This window comes from Petaurus breviceps, unplaced genomic scaffold (assembly GCF_028583685.1).
Source record: "Petaurus breviceps papuanus isolate PSGF00001 unplaced genomic scaffold, PetGlider_PUasm1.0 90731, whole genome shotgun sequence".
Taxonomy (NCBI): Eukaryota; Metazoa; Chordata; class Mammalia; order Diprotodontia; family Petauridae; genus Petaurus; species Petaurus breviceps.
Window position 1 is genome coordinate 1,492,360 of NW_027187325.1, and position 20,615 is coordinate 1,512,974.

At 39.0% G+C, this 20,615-nt stretch overlaps 1 protein-coding gene across 2 annotated transcripts in view; it reads right to left on the reverse strand.

Moving 5' to 3' along the window:
• GYPC (glycophorin C (Gerbich blood group)) overlaps window positions 1-14,524 on the reverse strand; it is a 96,853-nt gene extending 82,329 nt beyond the window's left edge. Inside the window, exon 1 of one of the 2 annotated variants that reach the window (XM_069066886.1) lies at window positions 14,292-14,524. In XM_069066886.1, the coding sequence (XP_068922987.1) occupies window positions 14,292-14,325 (34 nt within the window). In that variant the 5' untranslated portion in view covers window positions 14,326-14,524. The remainder of the gene's footprint in view (window positions 1-14,291) is intronic. The other variant, XM_069066885.1, reaches the window with a different exon arrangement.
• Window positions 14,525-20,615: the final 6,091 nt, after the last annotated feature.

A 20,615-nucleotide genomic window follows, 5' to 3' on the forward strand; every position in this document is an offset into this window, starting at 1 on the left:
GCTCACTGCTTATCTGTTTCCTTCCTTCTTTCCTTCCTTCCTTCCTTTTTTCCTTCCTTCCTTCCTTCCTTCCTTCCTTCCTTCCTTCCTTCCTTCCTTCCTTCCTTTCTTCCTTCCTTCTGTGTGTGTATATATCTACATATATATATCTATATATCTTATATACACAGTTATTTACATGTCATCTCCTCTACTATACTGTGAGGTCCTTGAGTGCAGGGACAGTGGCTTTCTTTATATCCCTTGTGCATAGCAAAATGTCTGGCACATGGTAATTACTTAATGAATACTTATTGACTGACTGAATTAATAAATAAATGAATTAATGAGAGAAGGTAGCATGATCTTTGCCCTCAAAGAGCTTGTGGTCTTCTGAGAGAGATAAGGAAAACACATGAAACAGAACTATTAAGTTCTAAAATTTGTGTCATTGAATAGGAGCACTATAGGACATCAGAAAAGGGGACAATCATATGAGGTGGAGCAAACTGTGCGGGCCACAGCGCACTTCTCTTCAAATGTCCTCCTTTGGAAGAGTCACCGCTCAGAAGCCAAAACACCTAGATCTTCAACAAATACTGGTTGATTCATAACATGATAGGACAGCAGAGCTGGGATGGACCTTAGCGATAGTCTAGACCTATTCTTTCATTTTAGAGAGATGGGATTAGAAGATGAAAATTCATTAACTTCTGGGACTAGAGCCAGAGTCTTGAGGAAACTCTTCAGAGATAGTCTGGATGGGGGAAAAAGCACAGGACAAACCCAGAACAGATGAAAAGAAAACAGCCAGAAAATGAGCAGCAGAAACAGAAAGACAGAAAAATAAATTAATAAAGTAGGAAATAGGAGAGTGATAGAAAGGAAGGGAGAGTAGCTGGGAATGTAATATTGAAGAGAAAGTTCAATTATGATAGATGGTTACTGAAGATATGGCCTCTTAGAATTTTAAACTGCTTTTACCTTCAGTTCCATTCCATTAAATTAGTATTTACTGACTCCCTACTAACTATCAAACTCCTAGCCCCAGTATAGGTACTCTGGGAATTCTAAATTGAAAACATGATACACTACCTCAAGTTGCTAATAGTTTTCCTCATTGCAAGACAGATTTAGGTTCAAAAAGTATGTGATGGGATGAAAAAACTTTACCCTAAATATATAATAAATCAAGGAATCTAACGTTGGAAGAGAGGGTAGACCCTTTATTGAAGATGACACGGTCAATTTCTCTCAAAGTTCCTGTCACTTCCCCATCACCAGCTCTCTCTCTCTCTTATTGACCACAATTAAGTCCAGGCTGCACTTCCTCTTCCTGGTTTATATTGTGAATGTGATAGGAGTGACCCAAACAAGGGTCAAAGAAAGAAGAGATCTGTACAGCATTTTCAGGTCTAACTTTCCACCAGTCATTTCCTCTTCTCTGTCCTTTGTTAGTTCTGTCATCTCCTCATGTTGTTTTAGTTGATATTTTACTCTAAAATGTCTCCCCAGATTCTGCATTTCCTTTCCATTTTTTTCTCATCTAGGGTACTTTAATCTTTTTGATCCAGTGCTCAAAGACCTCCATCAGAATTTGACTGAATGTAGTATTTCCTCTATGAAGTCTTCCTTGATTAGCCACAATCACTAATCTAATCACTGCCCTATGTTCTGCTGGAATGAGTCCTAGACTAAGAGTCAAGAGACCGAAATTTTAGGGCTGGCTCTGCCATGTACTGGGTAAGAAATTTTGGCAAAAAACAAAACAAAAACAAAACAAACCTCAAACAAAAAAAAAAAACACCCACATTTAAATTCTATGGACCTCAGTTTCTTCACCTAAAAAATCTGAATGGTAATTGTGGTCTGCCTCGCTCACAGAACCAAATGAAATAATGGAGAAAACCATTCTTTGAAAAGTACAAAGTACTATATATGTCAAAGGGATCTGATCTAAAGGATTCAAACATTAATACACAGCTGTGTTCTTGTGTCATCTCCTATGTGTATATTATATATTCTATCTCCTTGCTATCCAGCTAGACTTAAAATTCCTTGAGGGTAACAATGCTGCCTCTTTCTTTTGTATCCTGCCATTGTTCCTAGAGACGGATAGATACTCTCCCTTTATTGAATGATACCTGGGGAGGCCATATGAGACAGTAATGGTCTTGACAGTACAATGTTCTTTTCCTCCCCTTCTTTACATAGCTCCTTTTATAATCCTCCTCTCCAACTCTCTTAAGGATAGAATATGTGCTTTGGTTTTAATTTTTTCCTCATTCCTGCTTCTTCAATTCTTTCATGTTCTTTCCTCAAAGGAAAGAATGAGCCACTCTCTAGCACTAAATTTGGAATCAGAGGATCTTGGTTCCAGTCCAAGCTTTTGTGATTCACAACCTGGGTGACCTACAGCAAGACACTTAACCTCTCAAAGGGGCTTAGTTTTCTCATCTATAAAACAAGGGACTTGGTCTAAATGATTGCTATAGTCTCTGTCATTTCAGTATCTTCCTTTTCTCTCCCTCTGCATCCTCCATATACTGTCAGAGGCCAATCACAAACCAAGTCAGCTAAGGAAAGGAAGGACTAGCCAAACCCAGCCATTGGACCTACTTGTGGGTCTGCCCTTTATGCTTAGATCTCATGAATCACAATAATAAAAATGCCATGATGGATAGACTTCGGGATGTATCCAGGTCAATATTATGTTTCTAACAAGAGAACCTGGCAGCTAGGTGTTCGGTAGATAGAGTGCCAGCCCTGGATTCGGGCCTCATCTTCCAGCATTCAAATCTGGCCTCAGGCACTTAACAGAGGTGTGACTCTGGGCAAGTCACTTAACCCTATCTGCTTTAGTTTCCTCATCTATAAAATGATCTGGAGAAGGAAATGGCAAACCACTCCAGTATTTTGCCAAGAAAACCCCAAATGAGGTCATGAAGAGTCAAACAATAACAAACAAGGGCACCATTGGGTAGTTTCTATTCAGATGAAAGGAATCAAAGTTTCAGTTTTTACTTAACCCTCCTCCACAATTTTTTTTTTTATAGTCAAAGGTACACTGGGCTGAAAGTCAGAAAATTCTTTCATATTCATCATCTCCAACTCAGTGATTAGTAAGAGCCTGTATTGTTATTCCCACTTTGCAGATGATGAAAGTAGGATTCAGAAGATTATTGATTTAATGACTAGTCAAATAGCCTGGGTAATTACTCACAAATGCAGGATTGGAATCGAGCTCAGAGGCTTTACTCCAGCCAAGTGAACTTGTCTCCCCCTATGCCTCCCTAACTATTCCCCACTCATTCCTACTTCTCAGCCTCACACAATCCCTTCCTCATTCTTCTCCATCAAAGCTTGCCATTCTCTGATTTCCTGTTTTGATTATATACCACCTTCTATGTTCACCTCTACCTCTCCTATGAAACCTTTATAAATTAATTCTTTCCTTGATTCTAATCAACCTAATTCCTTCAGCTTTAATTTTTAGTATTAAGGTAGGAATGGGGGAGGGACATCGTGGGGAGGAATTTTACCTCTCCCATCAGACCACAGGTTTCCTAAGAGCACTGGTTATGTCCTCCCTCCCTGAGTATAAGAGATGTCTCCCTGAATAGACCATGTGATTCCCCAAGGTCAAAACTGCATCTCTCCCATCTGACTGGTCATTTCCCTAGAGTAAAGACAATGTCTCTGCCATCTGATATGAGTCCAATGCTGAATCTGAGAAAATACAACTGTAGAGCCTGGGTAAGAAGAAGAGTCTTCTTGGTTATTTCTACATCTATTTAATAGAGCCTTTTAGCTCCCTGGAGTTGCTGCTTCACAAAAGATGTGGGTGGACTTCCTCAGGAGGTAGGGGGAGGGCAGAGAGTTGGATATTTCCCCATGCCTTCCAAACTAGTTCCACAGAAGTAAGTACACAGCTATACGACCCTTAGTTACATCTCTACCATGGCCATTATTTAAGATGTTCATGTACATAATGTCATCAAAAGAAGACCTAATTGAAATGGGTAACGTAGCCTCCAATGAGTAGGGGCCAAGGTTGTGGTGGGAGAGGGGGGGTGAGGAATAGGGGGAAGTGAAAAGGGTAGAAAGTGTATAGCTTCTGGGGCCTGAATATAATGTAGGGTAGTTCAGTCAATGCTACTGCTCTACTTGAGTAAGAAGAGTAAAAAAGAAAAAAAGGTCACGATTGTGAATATTTATAGATATAGAAAATTATGTATATGAGCAACATAAAAGCATAGCTAATCAACAGCAGCATCTCCCTCAAGAGAAAAAGAGAAACAGAAAGGGAGAAGCATAGAGACAGGGAGAGTCAAAGAGAGGTAGAGATGAGAGAGAGAGAGAGAGAGAGAGAGAGAGGGAGAGAGGGAGAGAGAGAGAGAGAGAGGGAGAGAGAGAGAGACAGAGAGACAGAGAGAGGGAGAGAGAGAGAGAGAGGGAGAGAGGGAGAAAAAAACAGAGACAGACATAAAAAAAGAGACAGACAAAAAAGAAAGACAGACAGACAGACATAAAAAGAGAGAGAAACAGAGACAAGGAAAGACACAGAGAGAGACAAATAGAGACAGAGAAGCAAATAGAGGTGGAGACAGAGAGAGAGACACACAGAGAGACAGAGAGAGCAAGCCTGCTTTTTATTGCTCAGCTAAATCTAGGATGTATATTATGAGACCCATAGTGAGATTGGGCTTTCCTATGAGACATGATCTCTCTCCTACATGTCCTTTGTCCATAATACTTAATTTCTGTATGAATACTTTACAATTTTCAAAACACCTTCTCCATAACAACTCTTTGGAGTATGTAGTAGCAGTAGTGTTACTTTTTAGTATAATTTAGTATTATAATTTTGGTATTTTTTAGTATAATTATCTCCATTTTATAAATGTGAAAACCAGGGCCAAGGGACGATATAACTTCTAAGTGGCAGAGTTGTATGAACCCAGTTTTCTTAACTCTCAATGGGTAGAGAATAAATTATAAAGAGAATGCCTAAAAACAAACACAAGGTAGTTACATACAAGATGGTAGTGGGACATTTGACACTAGAAGTCAGATCAAGTAAAGCTTCATTTGATGGTGGTGCTTGAGCTTGTTATTATTCATCTTTCATTTTTGTTTTTTATTCTTATTTTTTAATTATTATTATTATTATTTTGTTTTTTGGAGGGGGGGAGGCAAGGCAATTGGAGTTAAGTGACTTGGCTAGTAAGTGTTAAGGGTATGAGGTCAAATTAGATGGAATATATTTCAGAATCAAAATAAAATCTTCTTTTCAAGAATTGTGAGATTGGGTATTTGGGATAGGATGGGGAGGCTTTTGTGCGTGTTATGTGTTTCATGAAGAGAAAGTGACTTACAAGATTGCTCAGGGCAGAGGCAAAGAAGTGAATCTCCACCTTAACCACAGGCCTTTGCTATGAGTTGATGTTGGGGCCAGAAAATGAAGCTTGGGCACTGCATTCAGCACAAAGTACACACCTGACCACATCAACTTCAATAAACTTCAGTGACTTCTTATTACCTCTAAGATCAGCTATAAAATACTGTCTTTTAAAAAATGAGTATTCTATTTTCCCAATTACATGTAAGAACAATTTTATTTTTTTTTTCAAATTTTGAGTTCCTAATTCTCTCTCCCACCATTCTCATTAAGAAGGCAATTTGACATATGTTATACATTTGTAGTCTTGCAAAGCACATTGCCATATAAGTCATGCTGTGAAAGAAAAGACAGACAAAAAAAAAAACAAGAAAAATCAAGTGAAGAAAAAGTCTCTTCAATCAGCATTCAGCCTTCATCAGTTCTTTCCCTGGAGATGGACAGCATCTTTTTTTTATTTTTATTTTTTTTTTATTTTTAAGCAATTGGGGTTAAGTAACTTGCTCAAGGTTACACGGCCAGTTATTTCTGGGTGTGGTGCTGAGTGTCTGAGCCCGGGATTCGATCTCCAGGTCGTCCCAACACTGGAGCCGGTACTCTTACTCGCTGAGCCACCTGGCCACCCCTAAGCAATTGGGGTTAAGTAACTTGCTCAAGGTTACACGGCCAGGTGTTTCTGGGTGGGTGCTAAGTGTCTGAGCCCGGGATTCGATCTCCAGGTTTTCTCAACACTGGAGCCGGTGCTCTTACTTGCTGTGCTACCTGGCCTCCCCATGGACAGCATCTTTTAACTTAAGTCCTTCTTGTCTTGGATACTTGTTTTTCTGAGACTAGCTAAGTTAGTTCACAGTGGATCATCTTACAATATTGCTATTACTGTGTACAGGGTTTCTCTTGGTTTTACTCATTTCACTTTGCATCTGTTCATATAAGTCTTTCCAGGTCTTTTTTTTTCTGAGAGCATCCTGCTTGTCATTTTTTTTTTTTGCTTTTTAGAGAGCAATTGGGGTTAAGTGACTTGCCCAAAGGCACACGGCTAGTAAGTGTGTCAAGTGTCTGAGGTCACATTTGAACTCAGGTCCTCCTGACTCCAGGGCCAGTGCTCTATTCACTGTGCCACCTAGATGCCCCTGTCATTTCTTATAGCACAAAAGTATTACATCACAATCACATAGAACAACTTTTTTAGCCATTCCCAAAAGGATGGATATCACAGTTTCCAATTTTTTGGCTTAATAAATGCTTTTTAAGGAAGCAATAAGATGGCATATTAGGGGTAGCCACCTAGCTAAATTCTCCCAACATTGCCCTCCAAAAAACTTTAAAATAATGCCTCAAATGAAATTTTGGAGTGAAAGAATCAACAAAAAGTTAGGGTCAAATATTTTTCCAGCCTGAGAAAACTTAAGAAGTTGACAGGAGAAGTCTGAAACGCCAGGATAGAAGTCTTTCTGGAGCCTGCACACATGGAAGGGCAAGAACAGCTGCTGCAACAACTTTGGGAGCTCTCAGCTCAGAGACAGCAAGGAGGTTGGACAACCCGTCAGAAAGAGATGGGGGCTCTTTGCTGCTGCTAGGTACAGCTAGCACTCATTTGGCAATTCTATTGCCAATATACAGTTCTGGGTTGCGTTCCAGGGTGGAGAGGAGTGCTGGTGGTCAGTCACAAAAGAGTTAGGGCCCTGGTTACAGTTTCAATGCAAAGAGGAGCTTGAACCTATACATCTATGGGGGACCAGGAGCCCTTCCTTGGTAATGACCAGAGCATAGACCAGAACAGCAGTGACCATCCCTATCAGGATCATACCACCTTGGAAGTACCAAGAACTTGCAGACCCTCAGAACTAGAAAATAGCAGCATGAAAAGCCTGAAGCATGGGATTGTGTCTCCCCATGCCAAGGTGAACAGAGTTCAACTTGAAGATAAAGTTCAGAGTCAGGAAAATGTATGGGAAAATGAGTCAACAACAACAAAAAGAATTTGGCCATAAAAAGCTGTCAGGGAAGACCAAGACGTAAACTCAGAAGATGGCAACAATGTTAAAACAGCCACCAAAAAAAGCCTCAAAGTAAAATGCTAATTGGACCCCAACCCAACAAAAATTCATGGGAGATGTAAAAAAAAATAGAATTAAGAATGGAAGAAGAAAAAATTGGGAAAAGAAAGTAGAGGGGTAGCTAGGTGGCACAGTGGATAGAGAAATCAGCCCTGGAGTCAAGAGGACCTGAGTTCAAATCTGCCCTCAGACACCCACTAGTTATGTGAATGCTGGGCAAGTCACTTAACCCTGATTGCCTCCCTGCCAAAAAAGTAATGCAGTAAAATTATGAAAAGAGATTTAACAGCTTGGTAAAAGAAGCACACAAATTACTGAAGAAAATATAACCTTAAAAAGTAGAACTGGCCAAATGGAAAAAGCGGTACAAAATCTTGGTGAAGAAAATAATTCCTAAAAAAACAGAAGTGGGCAAGTGAGAGCTAATGATTTCATGAGACATCAAGAAATAATAAAGCAAAGTAAAAAGAATGAAAAAATAGAAGAAAATGTGAAAACCTGGAAAATAGATCGAGGAGATATGATTTAGGAATTATCGAACTACTTAAAAGCCATAGTCACAGAAGGGTGTAGACAACATTTTTCAAGAAATTATAAAGGAAAACTAACCCGATATCTTAGATACCAAGGGGAAAATAGAAATTGAAAGAATCTACCAATCACCTCCTAAAAGAGATCCCAAAATGAAAGCTCCCAGGAATATTATAGCCAGATTCCAGATCTCCTAGGTCAAAAAGAAAATATTTAAAGCAGCTAGAAAGAAACAATTTAAGTATCATGCAGCCACAGTCAGGATCACACAAGATTTAGCAGTTTCCATGCTAAAGGAGCAGAGGATTTGGAATATGATATTCCTAAAGGCAAAGGAGCTAGGATTACAACCAAGCGTCACCTATACAGGGAAAACTGAGTACAATCCTTCAGGATAAAAAAATGGATATTTAGTGAAGTAGAGAATCTTAAAACATTCCTGATGAAAAGATCAGAGCTAAATAGAAAATTTGACATTCAAATACAAGATTCAAGAGAAATATAAAAAGGTAAACATGAAAAAATAATCATAAGGGACTCAAAATTGAACTGCTTATATTCCTGTAAGGGATGATGATAAATGTAACTCCCAGGAAATTTATCATTATTAGGGCAGTTAAAAAGAGTTTACAAAAATAGAGGGCATAGGTGTGAACTGATTATGTTAGAATGATCTCCCCCCAAAATGAAGGGGTGAGAAAGAGAATGGGGAAGGGAGAGGTAGAATGGAGAATTTTTTTTCATATAAATGAAGTGTACAAAAGAGAGCTTTTCCAATGAAAGGGAAAATGGCGTGATGGCGGCGGCAGGCAATTCTTCAACCTCACTCTCATCAGTACAAAGAGGGAAAATATATTTACACACTTAGTTGTGTATAGAAACATAATTTACCCAATAGATAAATAGAAGGGGAAGGGGTTAAGAGAAAGGGGGGGGTGTGATAAAATGGTGGTGGCAGATTAAGGGAGTCAGTGGTTAGAAGCAAAATAGATTTTGAGGAGGGATGGGGATGGGGGGTGAGTGAGAGAAAGAAACAAGATAATGGGATGGATGGAAATGAACAGTAATCATTGCTATGAAGTGACTGTGATGAACTCCCTCATAAAATAGAAGTAGATAGCAGAATGGATTAGAAACCAGAATCCAAAAATATCTTGTTTACAAGACACACTTGAAAAATAAAGTCACACACAGAGTTAAAACAAAGGGCTGGAGCAGAATCTAACATGCTTCAGCTGAAGTAAAAAAGAGTCATGGTCTCAGACAAAGCAAAAGCAAAAAATAGACCTAATTAAAAGAGATAAGAGAAGCTACATTTTGCTAAAAGGTTCATAAAAGAAGTAATATCAAACATTTTATAGAAAATTTCTCTAATGAAGTCTTCATTTTTCAAATATATACTGAATATAGAACTAAGTCAAATTCATAAAAATAAGAACCATTCTCTAATTGATAAATGGTCAAAGGTCATAAACCAATAACAAGTAGTTTTCAGAAGAAGAAATCAAAGCTATTCATAGTCATGAAAAAATGCTCTCAATCACTATTGATTAGAGAAAGTCAAATTAAAACATCTCTGAGGTATAATCTCACACTTATCAGAAATGAAAAATACTGGAGTGGATAAGGACAAATAGGTACACTAAGGAACTGCTACAGGTAGAGAAGTGAATTGGTTCAACCATTCTAAAGAACAACTGGGAAATATGCCCAAAGGGCTATAAAGCTGTGCATAACTTTAACCCAGCAATGCCACTATTAGGTCTTTATCCCAAAGAGATGGAAGAAAAAGGAAAAGGACCTAGATGTACAAAAATATTGGTTAACTTTCTTTTTGTGGTGGCAAAGAATTGGAAATTGAGGGGATGCCCATCAATCAGGGAATGGCTGTACAAGTTGTAGTATATGATTGTGATGAAATACTATTGTGCCAAAAGAAATTATGAGAGGTATGTTTTCAGAAGAAACATGGCAAGACTTGTATGAACTGATGCAAAGTGAAATGCAAAGAACTGGGAGATCGTTTATAGTAATGCTGTAATTATGATCAAATGTGAAAGACTTGACTACCCTGATCAATACAATGATCCAAGACAATTCCAAAGGACTCATGATGAAAAAATGCTATCTACCTCCAGAGAGAGAACTGATGACCTCCAAGTGCAAATTGAAGAGTAATTTTCTTGCTTTCTTTTTCTTGCTTATTTTTGGTAATATGGCTAATATGGAAATATGTTTTGCATGACTTCTCATGTATAATTGATATCATATTGCTTGCTTTCTCAGTGGGTAGGAGGAGTGGGAAGGAGGGAAAGAATTTGAAACTCAAAATTTAAAAAGAAAAGAATGCTATAAATAATTAAAAAAACCACTTGTTGACTGATCATTATCCCAGAGAAAGTTCATGACTGCCTTCTAAGAGAGAATCAGATAGCTGTTTTGTAGTTTTCATTTATCTAAATCTGGAGTTTGGTCTGAGTTCAAAACCTGACTCAAATATTTGCTACTGGTGTGACCCTGGGTAAGTCACTTAAACTCTCCAAGCCTCAATTCCTTCCTTTATAAAAAGGATATTGAAATCTGACTTCTGAGGGGCCTTCCAGATCTAAATTCTACAATCCCCTGAGAGTGAGCTGTGATAACAACTTTCTTTCAGTGGCTTGATTGGCTGACTAATCTGTCAAAAAATTTGCCATCTGCCTGGGACCAAACCTCATGGGTGGAATTTACTGTTAGAACAGTTCAAAAAGGTCTGCTTTCTGAGTTCAAAGACTCAGAACAGTTACTATGTGAACTGGTCAGGAAGACTTGTGGGAGGTGGGGATGGGGGGGGGTGTTGTTAGGATTTAATCCAGTTCTTAAAAGCTAGGTAGGGATTGGGTAATTAGAAAGGTGAAATATTCCAGGGAAGTATAAAAAGGTCTAAGACATAGATTTGGAAATGAATACCTACATTGGGCTACCTGTTTAGGGCAGGCAGATCCCTGTGGGAGATGTTATTGGATAAGTAGCCTTGGTATTATTGGATAATATATAGTCTTATTAGATAGGGGTTAGACTGTGGAAGGCCATAAATGCTAGGGTAAGGGCACTATATGGTAGGCAGTTGGAGTCCAATATAGTTTTTTTTTTTGAGAATTTGCTTTACAAACCAGAACAAATTGATATGCAAGTGGTTACTAAGCACCTTTGAAAGGACTTAGGTGCTTGTTGCAATAGTGCCGTAAGAATCCTTGACATTCAATACGGTTCAACAAATATTTATTAAGTAACCGTCACATGCAATGGCATGTCTTGCCAAGCACAAGTTTAAGAACTAATAAGTTATAACTAACAGTTAAGCGAACGTATGCAGTCAATTAAAAATAAATATGATTGATCTTTTGTTTTTACGTTTCAGTGATTTTCAAGTAGAGCTCCCTGAAATGACCCCTCCCTTGTAACAAATAAAAGTAATTAAGAAAAAAAAAGTAACAGAAGCACTGTATTTGACAATGCATGCAACATTCTTCTTCCATGGTCCTTAACCTTTCTAGTGGAAGGATGGAAATCTTTTTAAATTGTTTGTTCTCTGGGCTAGAAATTGGTCATTATAATAAAAGTTCAGCCGGTAGGCCATTTTCCCAGTTAGGTGTAAGGTATAGAAGTGAGCACTGTTTGAAACCCCTTCTACAATCACAATAAATGCCAATTTACAGTTTGGGGGGTGGGGTGGGGCTGGGAGGTTATTAAGTCAGCAGAATCAAGTTCAAGTTGACCTGAAAGTTTCCTTTCTCATCTAAAATTCTATGATCTCTGATACCCATCTAGAAAGTATCATGAAAACTGTTCCCTATTTACTTCCAAGGAATAAATCCAGAATGTTTAGAGTTCTTCAGAGGAAAAAAAAAAGTTCTGGATAAGCTAACACTTTCACTGCTGGTACTCCTGGTCCTCCATCCCTAATGCACACATAAAATCTCTTGGTGACAGTTTCCTGGAGACAGACAGCTCCCTTGTTCTGGCTGAAATTTGCCGTCAGCAACAATCTAGCTATCTTGGCCAAATTACTGTGGGCTCCCCTCTCCAAATGTCTTTGAAGCAACACCCCCTCCCCTTCCCATTCCAGTGAATTTTGCAAGTACTCAGAAACTAGTTGCCCAATCCTGGTAAACCACGGGACACTTTGGCTTCTCAACATCATGAATGGACTCCAACATCTGACATATTTCTGGGGGATTAAGCAATGACAAAAATCTTTTCTTTGTTGTGCTTGACATAACCCTCTTTGCTCCTGTCAAAGACAGGGATGTATAAAAATGCCATACCTGGCCTCTCTGACTAAACTTCAATGCCTCTTTGATTCAGCTGCTGGGGACTCAAGGTTACTGAACATGAGTCACTTGAAAAAAATAACTTCTGGAATCTGGGCCCAGTCCTAGCTTTGTGAACACAGCTGGATCAAGAAGGCTGTAGAAGCCCTCACTGGTTCTATGGATTTGAAACTTCTGCTTTGCTTCCTCCACCCCCCCCCTCCCACCTCTTCCCTGTTCAGTAATGCAAATCAAGACAGGATATAGAAACATCCTGCCTGAATTAGCAGGGGGAATGACAGGCAGTCAGTTTTCCTGCAAGATGCATCCCAACGTCATATAAATCAAATGTGAGGTTTAATAGGATGCAAGGCTGGCCTGTAACATTCAATTCTCTGGCCATTAAATGTGTGTGATCTACTCTCATCTTCAGAATCAGAGCTCCTGCCCCAATAGAAAGAAGTACTTCTAAGGAAAAAAAATCACAAACTTAAATACACACACACACACCCCTCTCTCTAATAGTTCTGGCCAAGGAATATCTTCCTGTCTTGGTTTGACACAGGGAATTAGCATCTCACATACAAGTATTTCCTCTGTATTCTATCAACAACTACTTGCATGTGAATAATCAGAAGTATCATGCATTTTTTTCTGTTCCCTCCCCCACTCCCACTCCCACCATAAAAACTGCCCACATCTCCCTTGCCACACATAGGAGGGCCAGACCTTGTGGAAAACTCAGAAGTCTCACAACAACACAAATGTTCTTTAGTTATAAAAAGCGGTTCTCTCTGACACCCACACATTAAAGAATATTAGTCCCAAGTTCTCATCCTTTCTGTTTGGCTTTTCTCCTCTAACTACTGGCACCATGTGAAATATGGGACACTGGGTGACTATAACAATTGAACCAAGTCAAAATTGAGAAGGCCCCCAAAAGGGGGAAGGGGGGCAAAAGGTATTGAAAAAAAAAGTGAGTTTGTAATTTCAAAAGATGGGTGGCGTGGGTGGGAAAGAGCTCACAGAGGCTTCTGCGTATCCTCACAATGAATCTTTTCACATACGGCTTCCTGTTAGCAAACCATGTGCTAACTCAAAACTAAAAAGAGAAAGAAAACAGACACCAGCGGACTTGCAGAAAACCCCAACTAGTCAAGGGTATCACCCTCACTGCTGCTTCTTTTGCCCATTCATAATACCTTGTTGGGCTATTGGAGTTTCTTTTGAACACTGCTCAGCAGTCCTACTTTCAGCAGAGCTCTCTTGGCAGCTTGGGAAAAAAAAAGTTCTCAGAAAGTTCACTTCAGTTATTAAATACTTGGACTCTCTCTCCAACTGTCTGCATTTTTATTATTTTATGAAAAAAAATAGTTCTTGCCCAAGATCTCTCTCTTGTGCTCTCCCTCCCGCTTTTTTCCTTCTTTCTCCTTAAACTTCAGGGGCAAGGGTGGGGAGGCGGGGACAGATAACAGTATCATGCTTTTAAATATGGACAGTTTTCAGCTTCAGTATCAAGTTACACATACCCAGCTTGTGGCTCCTGCCCAGATCGAGCCAGGCAGCTTCTAGGAAAAGCATTATTGGTGCCTTAAGACTTCAACTGTTCCACTAATCTCCCCCCCCCCCAACCATATTTTGTTTTAATTCCCCCAGAGGAAGGAAAAATGTCCCAACAAATGAACCAACAACAAAAAATAAGAAGTGTGTCTGTTTCCTTTCCTTTCCCACAATTAACTCAGTTCTTAGACTGAAAAGGGGAAAAGAGAAGAATATTGTTTTGAAAGGTATTCCCCTGTAGTGAGTTTATACCAAGCTCACAAATTCTCTCCCTCCTAAGGCTCTCCTTACTCCTCAAAGAGTAAAGAAAGATAAGACACTGGCTTTATATCCAGTTTTCTTTCCTTCTCCTTCAGGTCAGGTTCATCCGGGAATTGGGGAGCCTGAGAATGGCCCTCTTTCCTCCCCCCATTCAATTCTAACTGTTTCCAGGCAGCTCAGGACAAACACGCAGTACAAGCAGGTACTCACCGTCACTGACTGTTGTACTGTTTGTGTTACTCATAACTGTCAGGCTCCAGAACGCCTTGGGCCACTGGTCTCTGCTGGCTCAGGGAAGGCTGGGGAGATTGAGCAGAACAGCTGGAAGGATCAGAAAAAGGCAGGAGTCTCCTGGAGAAGTCTCCTCTGGTCTTGTCTGGTTCCTGACCCTTCGACAACTGGGAAAGGAAACAGCACATGTGTCATTCTCTTTACAACTCACATGCTGAGGGGAGGGGCTCAAATTTGGAGATAGGCAGGGTTGTTAGTTTTTTTTTTCTTTTTGTTTTCCTTTTCTCTTCAACATTAACTGACTGGGTTTCTACCCCACCTTTTTTTTTTCTTTTTATGAATATACATTCACTCTGGAACTCACATGCCCACTTGCACATCTCTCTCTGTCTCTGTCTCTCTGTCTCTGTCTCTCTCTGTCTCTCTGTCTCTGTCTCTCTCTGTCTCTGTCTCTCTCTCTGTCTCTCTCTGTCTCTCTCTGTCTCTCTCTCTCTCTGTCTCTCTCTCTCTCTGTCTCTCTCTCTGTCTCTCTCTCTCTCTGTCTCTCTCTCTCTCTCTCACACACACACACACACACACACACACACACACACACAATAGTTTAGTTGCACTCTCCCAGGAAGGAGATAACTCTTCCCAACTCACTTTTCATATGGTTCATAGGAAATTTTGGACTAGAAATTATTTTCTCGATAAAAGTAGTCACACTCTCTGATATGGAGTTTTATTAAAGAGTAGAGGTTTGGACCTTTATGAGAAAAAGCTTTGGTTTGGGGAATCAAAGATACCTTGTCCTTCTTCCTGGTGTCAGGACTTTGTGACCTTGTTTTTAGTTGTCTAATCTTTGAAGTGGAACTCTAAGAACATGTGTATACAAATATACAGTAAAACTTCACTTATCTGAAAGTTACTTATCTAGCAAGCAGACCTATAAAAAAAAAGAGTTAAGAACTAGAAAGGAAGGTATAAATGCTTCTGAGCAACCCCTATATAGATTTCACAAGATCTGTAGCCTAAACTTTATTTGTTTCATCCCTCAGGTCCTCCCTCAACGTTTCCTCTTACTTTAGCCTAGGGGTATGCTAGTAAATGTTTAACAACCATCTCTCAAATATGTGTACACACACGCACACATGCACACAAGCACACACGCATACACCCATACTTTTAAGTTTAATCTGTATTAGTGACATTTTTTTTCCATTGTTTTCTTAACTTTAGAGTCTAGAGCTTCACAGAACAAATCCCCTTAATAAAAGGACTTGTTCTGTGACACTTGGACTCAGTCAAAAGGCTGAACCCAAGGACCTAGAGGGCCACCTGTGGCCTTTCCCACCCCTGGTCTAGACACTCAAAACAATAAATCAGGCCCTGATTTGTAGCATTTCTCAAGCCTCATTGGAGCTGATTCCAGAACATCTCTACTTTAGCACCATCTCTAATAGACTTGGTTATTAGGTTTCCTGGCACAGCGACCTCCAAACTTTTTTGATTATGCAGCACTATAAAAAAAAGCACATTCACCCTCATCATGTATATTTCTGTCTATCCATCTGTCTATGTTATACATGTATAACTGTACTAATATTTATATACATTATAGGACTGACACAAAATAGAAATTAAGAAAAGGATGGAATAAAGACAAAGGACCTTGATCCAAGAAGCAATAGGTAGTTATTGGAGTTTATTGAAGAGGGGAGCAACATGATCAGATCTGTGCTTTAAGAAAATCATTTTGGCAGCTGTGTGGAGGACGGATTGGATAGGTGAGAGACTTGTCTGAGCCAGGGAGACTATCATAACCTATAGGCATGAGGTAACAAGGTCTTGGATTGGGGTGATTGCTGTGTGTATAGTATAAGAGAATGAGGAACCAAAGATGCTATCAAGGTTATGGACATACATGAGTAGAAGGATGGGGGTGTCCTTGATAGTAATAGTGAAGTTTGGAAGAGGATTTTTTTTTTTGGAGGGGAGGGAAAATAATGTAATGTGACACAGATCTAAACCCACCCATGATTCATATGTGTTCATCCTGTGCTACTAGTAACACATGAAAAATAAAAAGAGGTGGTGGTATACTTATACTCAGTCATGGCCCCAGAATATAGGGCCCGCATTCTGAGGTGTGCCTGCTATGGCTATCAGAGGATCTAGGGGGCAGAGGTCATTAGTCATATGTGTGCTGGAGAAGGTGAAAGGTTTCTGAATGGCACCCGTGTAGGGGCTTCTGTAAGTGCCTGGGTGCAAATTATGTTCTAATTGTGCCACGGTGCCAACAGCAAGTGGCCCAGAAGGTGGGAGTGAATGGGTGTTAATGTTGGGAGTTTCTATAGAGAAAAGAAACTACAGGTGTTGGAAGATAAGGATAGGAGTGATAGTTTTGGAGACAAGACCCACAACTGGTTACTGTGGGGGAAAAGGGATGTTAGGAATCTTCTTAACTACTACTTGGCTCTCCATACATCTCTTGGGAGCAGGACATATCCTTAATTTTGGAGAACACTGTCTTAGCCAACAAGAGATAAAAAGTAGCCTTTTGGAAGATAATAGGGAATTGCTAGAGCCTGGCCTACTGACAGTAAAAAGAAAAGACAGCTGATGGTCTGTTAATGAGAGATGAGCAAAATACTATAAAAAGCAGGACATAAAATTTAAAAAGCCCCAGAGTCTAGGATTATTTAAGGTAAGACAGAAGTCATGAACGGTATGGTCCTCAAATGAGCAATTGTTAAAATTTCCTTTATTTATGTGTATCTCTACATTTCCTGCTAGAATATAAGCTCTCTGAGGTCAGAGAATGTTTTTTTTTTTTGTTTTGGGGTTTATTTTTCTATCTTTATATGCACGGCACTGATGTTTGCACATAGTAGGTACCTAACAGATATGGAAGTGAATTGAATTAATGAATCCATTCAACAAATATTTGATTGTCTATTATGCCAAAAGCATTGTGCTAGATGCAGCAGAAGATATGGGGACGAATAAGACACAGATCTTGCCTCATGGAACTTGTGATTTGTGAGGTAGGAAAAGACGTATGAAACAATAACACAAGGTGAAGTAAAAAAGTGCAATAAGAGAAGTATGAACTCTTGTCTGGAGTTTTAGAGGAGGAGTAGATTATATCCAATCAGAGAGAGGGAGCAGAGAACACTTTACAGAAGATGTGGCAAAATTCTGAGAGAAGGTCATAGAGGAGAAGGCTGCAGATAGACCAATATCTTCTATGGGGCATCATTTTGCCAAAGGCAATAATTCAGTTTTATAGTGAAGGAAAAAAAATCTGCCCATCTCAGTGTACCCTGAGGTCCATCATTGTAAAATTTGCTTTACTTAGGAGATATTCTTCTTAGGTGTCTCCTTGACTCCTGGCTTGGCACTTAAGAGTTTCTACATAGCTCTGGTCTTTCCATCAGGAATACCTGAAAGTTCTCTATTTCATTTACAATACATTTTTTTTTCTCCCATAGCTTTGTTGAGTAAGTTATTCTTGGTTGTAAGTTTATACCTTTTGCCTTCTGGAATATTATATTTCTTTATAGTGGTAGCTGCTAAATCTCGTGTGATCCTGACTATAGCTCTTTAGGGCTGAATTCTTTCTTTCTGGTTACCTACAGTATTTTTTCTTTGATTAAGAAGATCTGTATTTTGGTTATGATGTTCCTTTGAGTTTTCATTTTGGAATTTCTTTCAGAAGGTAGATTCTTTCTATTTTCTCTTTGCCCTCTGATTCTAAGGGACCTAGACAGTTATTTTTATGATTTGTCGAAATATGATGCCTAGGATGCCTTTTTTGGTCATGGCTTTGGGTAAGTCAAATGATTTTTAAATTATCTCTTCTTGATCTGTTTCGTAGGTTAATTGTTTTTGCTTTAAGATGCTTTACACTTCTATTTTTTCTATTTTTAAAAAATATTTAATGTTGCCTTATAGAATCATTGACTACTATTTGGTACATTCTAATTATTTTCTTGCTTTTTAGAGGGGGGGAAGGTAGGGCAATTGGGGTTAAGTGACTTGCCCAAGGTCACATGGCTAGTTTTGTGTTAAGTGTCTCAAGCTGGATTTTAACTCAGGTCCTCCAGATTCCAGGGCGGGTACTCTATTCACTGTGCCACCTAGCCGCCCCTACATTCTAATTTTCAAGGAGTCTCTTGCTTGGGGAAGAATTTGTATCTCTTTTTCCAAGATGTTAATTTTCTTTTCAATTCTGTCTTCCATAGCTTTCACTTTTTTTGGAATTTTTCTCCCAGCAATCTCATTTATTTTCCTGTTGTCTCCTCTAATGCTCTTATTTCAATTACAAAGTTATTCTTTAGCTATTAATTTTTTTTTTTTTTGCTTTATCCCTTTTAGGAGTTTTAGTTGAATTTGTGCCCCAGATGTGTTTTACTTTGAAACTTTGCTTGTAAATATTTAGGAGTCATTCTCTTCTTTTGGATTTGTATTTTTGAGTATCTTTTTTATCATGATACCTCTTTATGGTGAAATTATTTTTTTTTTAGTTTATTTTCTTATTCTTTTAGCCTTACTTCCTGATTTTGTACTTTATATTAGAGTTGAGATCAGTTCACTTCTGAAAAGAATGACTAGAGTTAACAATTAACTCATTTTCTTTCTTTTTTTTTTTTAAGCAATCAGGGTTAAGTAACTTGCTCAAGGTTACATGGCCAGTTATTTCTGGGTGTGGTGCTAAGTATCTGAGCCCAGATTTGAACCCCAGGTCATCCTGACACTGGAGCCGGTACTTTTACTTGCTGAGCCACCTGGCTGCCCCTCAATTAACTCATTTTCAAAGGTTTGTAATAGAACTTTCAACTTTCCTTACACTTTTTATTTATTTTCTTTTTAAAAATCACCTGAAGAGCCAAATCAATTTCTTTCAAGTTCATAGCTTAGTTCCCACCCTCTTTCCCTGAGGATTTTAAATTTTAACCCTGGGCAAAATATAGGGAGAGATTCCAAGTAGCAGCCTAGCATTTACATCCCCTTGTTCTGGTTCTCACAAGATCCTAAAGACTGGGGAATAAGCCCTTGGCATGGTCTTTTAGGGGTAGAATACTGTAAAATTTGCAGTAAGTCCTTCCTTCCAGCCAAATTTGAGACCTGTTTCGATTTTTATATATTGTAGACTAATCTTAATTTAATTTAATAATAATAATAATCTTAGCTTAATAATCAGAGGTGCCAAATTGAGACTAAAATAGATTATAAGCTGAATCTCTTGTATTTTGAACCAAATTTTACATAATCCAATAGCTCCCACTACTGGGTCATGAACTATAGTTATTTGTGACACATAGGGCCCTCTTCTCCAACTTAAGTGAAGACTTACCTCTTCCCTCAAAGGGACTTCCCAGGAAACATTCCTCAACAATGTGGGGAGTTACCTTAGCTCAAACAAATTTGAAATCAAGGGGAGGAATCTAACCACTGGGCAGTCTTCCATGAAGAAGCCCCTTGGTGAGGGCTTCAGTGTGTTTTTCAGAAAACTGGTCAAAGTGGTCCAAGTCTTTCAACCTGGCTCACTTTACCAAAAACTGTGATGGGTGAAATCTGAAATAATGGAGGAAATGAAAGTTTGAGCTTCTGAGCATATCAGTTTATTAAGCAATGCAAATTGGGACCAAGCTTCCTCAGCTTGACACTGGACCTGAAATACAGGGGGAGAAAGATTTTTATACGTTAAAAGCAAATGATTAATAGAACATAAACCAGGATGCAAGTTTAGGTAATTTGATTTCTAATTGGAGGAAAGATTAGATTTTCCAAGCTGGAAGGAGGATGTATGAGTTTGGGGAATTGGGAGAATGGAGAGTGAGCATGTTGATTTTCTTGAATGTGAAATAAAATGTCATTCAATTCCCACTATTAGTAAGCAGGTGGGATTTTTAGGAAAATAAAATTTAAGTCTCAAAATGGAGTCAGTTTTACAAGTTGGAGTCAGTTTGGTTCACACAATTCTCTCAATTGCTTGGTCCTGATTTGTGTTCTCTTAGGTCCTCCTGCTGATTTTTTTGGGTGATATTGAGTATTGTTTTATTCTAAACCAGAGATGGGGAACCTGTGGCCTTGAGACCACATGTGGCCTTCTAGGTCCTCAGGTGTGACCCTTTGAATCTAGACTTCCCAGAATAAATCCCCTTAATAAAGGATTTGTTCTGTAAAACTTGGACTCAGTCAAAAGACCGCACCCAAGGACATAGAAGGCCACATGTGACCTTAAGGCCACAGGTTCCCCATCACCTTCTAAATTCTCAGGGATAGTTCATCCTGGGGAACCTTCAAACTTTCAGT